The sequence below is a fragment of the Penaeus monodon genome, unplaced genomic scaffold, assembly GCF_015228065.2.
Source record: "Penaeus monodon isolate SGIC_2016 unplaced genomic scaffold, NSTDA_Pmon_1 PmonScaffold_609, whole genome shotgun sequence".
Taxonomy (NCBI): domain Eukaryota; kingdom Metazoa; phylum Arthropoda; class Malacostraca; order Decapoda; family Penaeidae; genus Penaeus; species Penaeus monodon.
Window position 1 is genome coordinate 11,532 of NW_023661095.1, and position 11,182 is coordinate 22,713.

The 11,182-nt window shown below is 22.0% G+C and overlaps 1 protein-coding gene across 1 annotated transcript; it reads left to right on the forward strand.

Annotated features, from left to right (window-relative positions):
- Positions 1-9,493: 9,493 nt before the first annotated feature.
- On the forward strand, positions 9,494-10,749 carry LOC119571377 (piggyBac transposable element-derived protein 4-like; the record flags this gene model as incomplete). The annotated part of the gene is given in 4 exon segments (XM_037918714.1): positions 9,494-10,065; positions 10,170-10,308; positions 10,394-10,430; positions 10,554-10,749. Coding segments are annotated over 4 exon segments (944 nt in total), but the record flags the coding sequence as incomplete, so codon positions are not given.
- Between the last annotated feature and the right edge of the window lie 433 nt (positions 10,750-11,182).

An 11,182-nucleotide genomic window follows, 5' to 3' on the forward strand; every position in this document is an offset into this window, starting at 1 on the left:
CATTGAAAAACCCGAGAATAAAAACAAACCCCGCAAGGGGTTTTTGCCCCCCCCTTTTTATAACCTCTATCTTTCCCTTACAATTTCACCACTTTACCTTCTTCCCCCCCCCCCTAGGATTTCTTCACCTCTTTACTTCGTTTGTTCGTTCGTTCGTTCCCCATGCGGTGAGGCGACCATCGCTACTGCCGCCCCGCGAGCTCCAGTGACCCTCATGAGAAGGACAGCAGTGCCCAAGATGAACTTGACAAATAACAATAATAATATTAATAACGATATTATAACGACTATTAACATTAATGTAATAATAATAATAATAATGATAATATTGATAATATTAATAAAAATCACATATCAAAATTCTCTTTATTCTCACTTTTATCCTCATTATTGTCATGATTAATACGATTTTGGTAATTATTATCATTATTACCCTAATAATTGCCAAAATCATCAGAGAAATCGAAAAAATGTCATTTTGGAGTATACTGTGAAAAGGCTATATTTCGCTAGATTTTGCCGCTTTTTCGACTTTTGGGAATTATTTTCTTTTACCTTTTTTATCATAAATGGAGACAATTCCTGTTATTATCATCATTATTATCATGATTATCATCAATATTATCATTATCATCATCATTATCATCATTATCATCATTATCATCATCATTATCATCATTATTGCAATTATTATCATCATTATTGCAATTATTATCATTATTATTGCAATTATTGCAGTTATAATATATAATTTTGCAATATACTAATAACAACAACAATAATAATAGAAATAACAATAATAATAACAATAATAACGATATTATAATAATTATTTATATCATTATTTTAATTAATATCGTAATTACAGTAATTATTACTGTTATAATAATTATTTTTGCAATTATACTACTAGTAAAAATGATAATAATGATATTAATAACAAGAATAATATTAATAACGATATTATAACGACTATTAACATTTATTATACTTATTATTATTATTTTTATTGCTATATTACAGTATAAATATATGTTTTGGCAATAATACTATAAAAAAAGTAATAATAATAATAATAATAATATAATAATGAAATAATAATAATAATAAAATAATAATAATAATAATAATAATAATAATAATAATAATAATAATAATAATAATGAAAATATTGATAATATTAATAATTATCAAATGTTATCAAAATTCTCTTTATTCTCACTTTTATCCTCATTATTGTCATGATTTAAAACGATTTTTGGGAAATTTTTATCATTATTCCCTAATTTAAATTGGCCAAAAAAACATAGAGAAAAACGAAAAAAAAAAAGTCATTTGGAGTATACCCAAAAGGGGTATATTTTGCTAGATTTTGGGCCCCTTTTTCGACTTTTTTGGGGGGTATTTTTTTTTAACTTTTTTTTTATTTTAAAAAGGGGGACAATTCCTGTTATTTTCATCATTTTTTATCATGATTATCATCAATATTATCATTATCATCATCATTATCAAACATTATTAAAAATCATTAAACATCATTTTTGCCAAAATTTTTATCATCATTTTTTGCAAAATTTTATCATTATCATTTTAATTTGCAGCCATAAATATAATTTTGCAACTATTTCTAAAAACAACAACAATAAAATAGAAAAAACAATAATAAGACAATATAACGATATTAAATAATTTTTTATACCATTTTTAAATTTAAAATCGTAATTCAGTAAATTTTTACTGTTTTTACTAATTATTTTTGCCCAAATTTTACTTTCTGTAAAAAAAAATAATTTTAAAGATAAAAATAACAATAATAATATTAATAAACGATATAAACGACTATTCACATATTATTTATTATTTTTAATATTATTATTTTTATTTTTCCCGGGTTATAATATATGTTTTGGCAATAATACTAATAAAAAAAATAATAAAATAATAATAATAATAATAATAATAATATAAAAATAATAATAAAAAAATTTAAAAATAATAATAATAAAATAATAATAACAATTTAAAAAATAATAAAAATAACAAAATTTAAAAAATATTGATAAATTTAAAAATTTATCAAATGTTATCAAAATTCTTTTTTTCTCATTTTATCCCATTTTTGTCAGATTAATACGATTTTGGTAAAAATTTTTCATTATTACCCTAATAATTTCCAAAAACATTTAGAGAAATCGAAAAAAAAGGGCATTTTGGGGTATTTCTCCAAAAAAGGGTAATTTCGTAGATTTTGCCGCTTTTTCGACTTTTTGGGAAATTTTTTTTTTTACCTTTTTTTTTTTTTTTTTAAAGGGGGACAATTAAGGGTTTTTATCATCATTATTTTCATGAATTTTCATCAATATTTTCATTATCATCATCATTTATCATTATATCATTATCCCCTTTTCATCATTATTATATTAAATTTTTGCAATTTTATCATCATTATTGCAATTATTTATTATTATTCCCAAATTTTTGCAGTTTTAATATTAAAATTTTGCAAATATACTAATAACAAAAACCAAAAAATAATAGAAAAAAACAATAATAATAACAATAAAAACGATTTTTTTATAAAATTATTTATATCATTATTTTTAAATTTAAAATCGTTTAATTTCAGTAATTATTAATGTTATAATAATTATTTTTGCAATTTTTATACTAGTAAAAAAGATAATAATGTAATAATAAAAAATAATAATATTAAAAACGTAATTTTTAACGAATTAACATTTTTTATTTTACTTATTATTATTTTTTATTATGGTTTTTATTACAGTTATAAAATAGGGTTTTTGGGAATAATACTAATAAAAAAAAAATAAAAATAAAATAAAAAATAATAATAATAAAAAAAAATAATAATAATAATAAAATAATAAAAATAATAAATAATAATAATAGTAAAATAATAATAATAATTTAAAAATAAAAAATAATTTTATTTTTTAATATAATAGTAATGATAATAATAAAAATAATAATAATGAAAATTTATAATATTTAAAATCATCAAATTTTTCAAAATTTTTTTTTTCTCCTTTTTTCCTTAATTTTCATGATTAAAAACGATTTTTGTAATTATTTCACTTTTTACCCTAATAATTGCCAAAAAACATCAAAGGGAAAACGTAAAAAAAAACATTTTGGAGTCTACTCTCAAAAGGCATATTTTGCTAGGGTTTTGCCGCTTTTTCGACCCTTTTGGGGAAATTTTTTTCTTTTTCCTTTTTTTTTATAAATGGGGGAAATTCCGGGTTTTTATCATCTTATATCATATTATCATCAAAAATTATCATTATCATCATTATCATCATCATTATAAACATTATTGCAATTATTATCTCATTTTTGCCAAAATTTTCATTATTTTTGAATTTTTGCAGTTATAATATAAATTTTGCCAAAATATACAATAACAAAACAATAATAATAGAAATAACAAAATAATAAAAATAAAACGATATTATAACAATTTTTTAATCATTATTTTAATTTAAAAATTGTAATTTCATTTAATTTTACTTTAATAATTATTTTTTTTAATTTCCCACTAGTAAAAAAGATATTAAGGGTAAAAATAAAATAATAAAATAATTTAAAGATATTATAACGACTATTAAAATTTATTATTAACCTATTATCATTATTATTTTTAGGGATTATTCCCGTTATAATATGTTTTGGCAATAAAACTAAAAAAAAAAAAAAAAAAAAATAATAATAATAATAATAAAAAAGAAAAATAATAATAATAATAATAATTAAAAAAAAAATAATAAAAATTTAAAATAATAATAATAAAAATAATTTAAAAATAATTTAAAATAAAATAAAAATAAAAAATAATAAAATAAAAATAAAATAATTTAATAAAAAAGAGTTTAAAAAATAAAAAATAATAATGATAAAATTGATAATTAATAATCATCAAAAAGTTATCAAAATTTCTTTTTCTCACTTTATCCTCATTATTTTCATTTTATTTAAAAGGGGTTTTTGGGAATTTTTATAATTTTTACCCTAATAATTGCCAAAAACATCAGAGGAAAATTTAAAAAAAAAAAGACATTTTTGGGGTATTTCTCTAAAAAGGTATATTTCGCTGATTTTTCCCCTTTTTTTGAAATTTGGGAAATTTTTTTTTACCTTTTTTTTTTAAAAAAAGGAGACAATTCCCGTTATTATCATCATTTTTATTTATGATTATATCAATTTAAAATTTATTTTCATCATCATTATCATCATATCATAATTAATCCTCATTATCATCATTATCATCATCATTATCACATTATTGTAATTTTTATCATCATTTTTTGCAATTATTTCATTATTTTTTTGCAATTTTTTGCAGTTATAATATATAAATTTTCAACTATACTAATAACAACAAAAAATAATAAAAGAAAAAACAATAAAATAACAATAAAACCCAATTATAATAATTTTTTTATATCATTAAATTTTAAATTTAAAATCGTAATCACAGAAATTATTACTGTTATAAAATTTTTTTTTTCCCAAATTTTAATACTAGTAAAAATGATAATAAAGATAATAATTTAAAAATAATAAATTAAAAAACATATATAATATTTTTAAATTTTATTTTCATTTTATTATTGTTTTATTTTTTATTTTCATATAAATATGTTTTGCAATAATTTCTAATAAAAAAAAAATAATTTAAAATAAATAAAAAATAATAAAATAATAATAAAAAATAATAATAATAATAATAATAAAATAATAAATAATAATAATAAAAAAAATAATAATAAATTTTATTTTTATTATTTTAAGAGTAAATAATAATTTAAAAATAATAATAATAATAAAAAATAATTTAAAAATAATAAATAATAATAATAATAATAATAATAATAAAATAATGTTTAAAAAAAATAATAATAATGATAATATTTATAAAATTAAAATCATCATATTTTTTCAAAATTCTCTTTATTCTCATTTTATCCTAATATTGTCATGATTAAAAACGATTTTTGGGAATTATTTTCACTATTACCCCAATAAAAGCCAAAAATCAAAGGGAAAACGTAAAAAAAATTATTTTGGGGTTTTTACTCCAAAAGGGGGGTATTTAGCTAGATTTTGCCGCTTTTCGGGTTTTTGGGGAATTTTTTTCTTTTACAATTTTTTTTTTTATAAATGGAGACAAATTTCCCTTTTATTACACATTATTATCAGATTATCTCAATATTATTTAATAACATCATTATCACATTTCTCATCCCTTATCATATATTGCAAAAATTTTTCATCATTATTTCAATTATTTTCAATTTTATTTTCAAAAAAAATTTCCCGTTTAATTTTAAATTTTTCAACTAAACTAATAACAACAACCCCAAAAATAATAGAAAAAAACAATAAAATAACAATAATAAGAATTTTATAATAATTTTTTATTTTCATTATTTTAATTTAAAATCGTTTAAATTTCAGTAATTTGACGGGTTTTTTTAAAAATTTTTTTGCAATTATACACTTGGAAAAAAAATAATAATGATAATAACAACAATAATAATATCAATAAAGATATTTTAACGACTTAAATTTAAAAAATTTTTTATACTTTTTATTATTTTTATTTTTTAATTTTTCCCGTTATAATATATGTTTTAGCAAAAATACTAATAAAAAAAATAATAATAAAAATAATAATAATAAAAAATAAAAATAAAAATAATAATAATAATTTTAATAATAATAATAATAATTAAAAAAACAATAATAATGACAATAAAATAATTAAAAAAATAATAAAAAAATAAAAAAATAATAATAATAATAAATAATAATAGTAAAAAATAATAATAAGGAAAAATTGTTTAAAATTAATAATCATCAAATGTTATCAAAATTTTTTTTATTCTCATTTTTTCCTCATTATTGGGGCATGGGGAAACCCAATTTTTGGGAATTATTTTCATTATTACCCCAATAATTTCCAAAAAACACAGAGAAATCGAAAAAAAAATTTCATTTTGGAGTCTACTCTCAAAAGGTATATTTTGCTAGATTTTTCCGCTTTTAAAGACTTTTTAGAATTATTTTCTTTTTCCTTTTTTCTAATTTTAAAATGGAGACAATTCCTTTTTATTACATCATTATTATCATGATTATCACAATTTTTCATTTCATCCCTAATTATCACATTTCATCATCCAAATTTTTCATCATTTTTGCAAATTTTTATCATCATTATTGGGAATTTTTATCAATTTATTTCAATTATTGCAGATAATTAAAATAATTTTGAACATACTAATAACAACAAAATAATAATAGAAATAAAAAAATAATAAAAATAAAACGATATTTTAATAATTATTTATTCATTATTTTAATTAAATCGTAAATTTCAGTAAAATTTTTATTTTAATAATTATTTTTGGGAATTATATAAGTTAAAAATGATAATAATGATAATAAAAACAATAAAAATATTAATAACGATATTATAACGACTCATTTAAAATTTTATTTTTATCTTTTTTATTTTTTTTATTGTTTTTATTACGTTATAAATATGTTTTTGGGAATAAACAAAAAAAAAAAAGTATAATATAAAAAAAATTATTTAAAAAAAAATAATAATAAAATGAAAATAATAAAATAATAATAATAATAATAAAATAATAATAATAATAAAATAATAAAATAAATAAAAAAATAATAAGTAATAATATAATAATATAATAAATAATAAAATAAAAATGTATATTTTAAAAAATTTAATCTTCAAAAGTATCAAAATTCTCTTTTTCTCACTTTTATCCCCATTATTTTCATGATTAAAAACGATTTTGGTAATTTTTATCATTTACCCCAATAATTGCCAAAAACATCAGAGAAATAAAAAAAAGGGGCATTTTGGGAAAGTATACTCTCAAAAGGCTATTTTTTCGCTGGGTTTTCCCCGCTTTTTCCACTTTTGGAATTTTTTTTCTTTTACCTTTTTTTATTATAAATGGAAAATTTCCCTGTTTTTATCTCATTTTTATCATGATTACCCTCAATTTTTTCATTATCATCATCTTATCTTTCATTATCATCATTATCACATCAATCCCATTATTCCCAATTTTATCACCCATTTTGGGAAATTATTATCATTATTATTGCAATTATTGCATTTTAAAATTAATTTTGAAAATTTATACTAATAACCAACAAAAATAATAGAAAAACAATAATAATAAAAATTAATAACGATTTTAAAATTAATTATTTATATCATTTTTTTTAATTTAAACCCTTGAAAATTTACATTTAATTATTACTATTAAAAAATTATTTTTGCAATTATACTTTCTAGTTTTAAAAAAGGGAAAAAATGATAAAAATAACAAAAAATATTAAAACGATATTATACGACTATTTAAAATTAAATTTTTACTTATTAAATTTTTATATTATTTTTTTATTTTACAGTTATAAAATATGTTTTGGCAATAATACTAATAAAAAAAGTAATAATAATAATAATATATAATAATAATATATAATATAATGATAATAATAATAAAAATAATAATAATATTATTATTATTATTATTATACTAGTAATAATAATAAATACGATTAATATAATAATAATAATAATAATAATAATAATAATAATAATAATAATAATAATAATAATGATAATATTGATAATATTAATAATCATCAACTGTTATCAAAATTCTCTTTATTCTCACTTTTATCCTCATTATTGTCATGATTAATACGATTTTGGTAATTATTATCATTATTACCCTAATAAATTCCAAAATCATAGGAGAAATCGAAAAAACGTCATTTTGGAGTATACTCTCAAAAAGCTATATTTCGCTAGATTTTGCCGCTTTTTCGACTTTTGGGAATTATTTTCTTTTACCTTTTTTATTATAAATGAAGACAATTCCTATTATTATCATCATTATTATCATGATTATCATCAATATTATCATTATCATCATCATTATCATCATTATCATCATTATCATCATCATTATCATCATTTATGCAATTATTATCATCATTATTGCAATTATTATAATTATTATTGCAATTATTGCAGTTATAATAATTATTTTATTCAATTATACTACTAGTAAAAATGATAATAATGATAATAATAACAATAATAATATTAATAACGATATTATAACGACTATTAACATTATTATTATACTTATTATTATTATTATTATTGTTATTATTACAGTTATAATATATGTTTTGGTAATAATACTAATAAAAAAAGTAATAATAATAATAATAATAATAATATTAATAATAATAATAATAATAATAATAATAATAATAATATAAATAAAATAATAATAATAATAATAGTAATAATATATAATAATAATGATAATATTGAAATATTAAAATCATCAAATGTTATCAAAATTCTCTTTATTCTCACTTTTATCCTCATTATTGTCATGATTAATACGATTTTGGTAATTATTATCATTATTACCCTAATAATTGCCAAAATCATCAGAGAAATTGAAAAACCGTCATTTTGGAGTATACTCTCAAAAGGCTATATTTCCCTAGATTTTCCCACTTTTTCGACTTTTGGGAATTATTTTCTTTTACCTTTTTTTTTTATTTTAAATGGAGACAATTTCCTGTTATTATCATCATTATTATAATGATTATCATCAATATTATCATTATTATCATCATTATCATCATTATTGCAATTATTATCATCATTATTGCAATTGTTATCATTATTATTGCAATTACAGTAATTATTACTGTTATAATAATTATTTTTGCAATTATATTACTAGTAAAAATGATAATAATGATAATAATAACAATAATAATATTAATAACGATAATAATAATAATAATAATAATAACAATAATAATATCAATAATAATAATAATAATTATTATTATAATAATAATAATAATAATAATAATAATAATAATAATAATAATAATATTGATAATATTAATAATCATCAAATGTTATCAAAATTCTCTTTATTCTCACTTTTATCCTCATATTGTCATGATTAATACGATTTTGGTAATTATTATCATTATTACCCTAATAATTGCCAAAATCATCAAAGAATCGAAAAAAACGTCATTTGGAGTATACTCTCAAAACGCTATATTTTGCTAGATTTTGCCGCTTTTTCGACTTGTGGGAATTATTTTCTTTTACATTTTTTAATATAAATGGAGACAATTCCTGTTATTATCATCATTATTATCATGATTATCATCAATATTATCATTATCATCATCATTATCATCATTATCATCATTATCATCATTATCATCATCATTATCATCATTATTGCAATTATTATCATCATTATTGCAATTATTATCATTATTATAGTAATTATTACTGTTATAATAATTATTTTTGCAATTATACTACTATTAAAATGATAATAATGATATAATAACAATAATAATATTTCGATTCCCGATGGGCCTTCAGTCGAAGAGGGACCAGAGGGAATGGTGGTCGACGGACCCGTTGATGTCCTCATCGGTGTTCGCCAAGACGATGACCAGGGACCGCTACGATGCCCTGACCTCCGCGCTCCACTTCGCCGCGGAGGATAGGCTTTGGAAGCTGCGCCCTGTGTTAGACGTCTTGGAATCGACGTATCGATCCGTCTTCGTCCCGAACAAGAACGTGACCGTCGACGAGAGCTTGTGGGCCTTCAAGGGGTGTCACCACACCATCCAGTACAACCCGAGCAAGAGGGCTCGGAGAGGGCTGAAGGTCTACAAGCTTTGCTCGTCTGACGGTCCAGAGGCAGGGTATACGGCGGCCTTCAAGATCTACATGGGGCAAGACCGCGGCGTATTTCCATCCAGCAAGAAGGCCATCACCGACCTGCTGGAGAAGGCAGATCTACTCGACAAGGGGTACCAGTTACACACCGACAACGGTACACCTCCCCGACTCTCTTCCATTACCTGCAGGCCCGGAAGACCAGTGCAGTTGGGACGGTACGTCTCAACCGGCGTGGCATGCCCTCGGACCTGCAGGCGAGTCGGGGACAAATCGATTTCCGGTCCAGCAAGACCGGAATCATCTGCCGTCAGTGGGTGGATAAGCGTCCAGTTACGATGCTTTCCACCGCCCACACCAGCAAGGTCGTTACCCTGCCTCCCAACCGCCGAGGGGTGGAGAGGTCGAAGCCTGAAGTTGTCGTTGACTACAACAACGGCATGAAGGGCGTTGACCTCTCGGATCAGCTGGCGCAGTCATATCCATCGACGAAGAAGACCGTCAAATGGTATAAGAAAATTTTCTTCTACCTATTGGATATGACTACGACCAACGCGCTGGCTATCCACCGGGCCCTCGGCGGAGTTCCGCAAGGAACTCGTTCGAGGATTGCTGCAGCAAGGTAAAGCATCTGACCTTTTGTTTTTTCTTTATTCTGATAATTGAAATGTTATATTCAATGTTTTACATGTTCTTTTTTGAGAATATGTTTTACAGTGTCTTTTTTTTCCTTGCATCTTTACAGGCGGTCCCCGTGGCTCCTTCCGGCGGAATCCTCCTCAGGCTCGCCACGAGGAGGAAGTTACCCAGCAGGCACACTTGCCAGTTGACACACCGCATCGTCGGTGGCGTCGGTGTGTGCTCTGCTGGAGGAACCACCGGCGCAGGAGGGAGACCAGGGTGATGTGCAGTTGCTGCGGCACCTCACTCTGCCCAACACCCTGTTTCCAGGCATTCCATGCCTGAAGTTTACATAGTTTCTATGTATTTATTTATTGAAAATGTAAAAACACCGTGCTTTCAGGCATTTCATGCCTGAAGATCATTTGAAAATGATAAACATTTGATATATTATGTAAATAATGTATATATTACCTATGCATAGACTTTCTATGTATTTGTATTTGAATTTTTGAAAAAAATAAAATTGACGTTTTACGCTATGTTTCGATCTCACGCACAGACAAACCATTGATTTGCACACTAAAATGTGTGATATACACGTAAATTGGACTTTATACTATAGTATAAGAAAATAAAATCGTTCATAGGACATACAATAAAGATACAGTAAGTCTACAAACTTTTACATGTTTCTGGAGTACAAAAACTTTAGGTTGCGGTTACTCGCAAACCAACCATAGGACGCGCTGA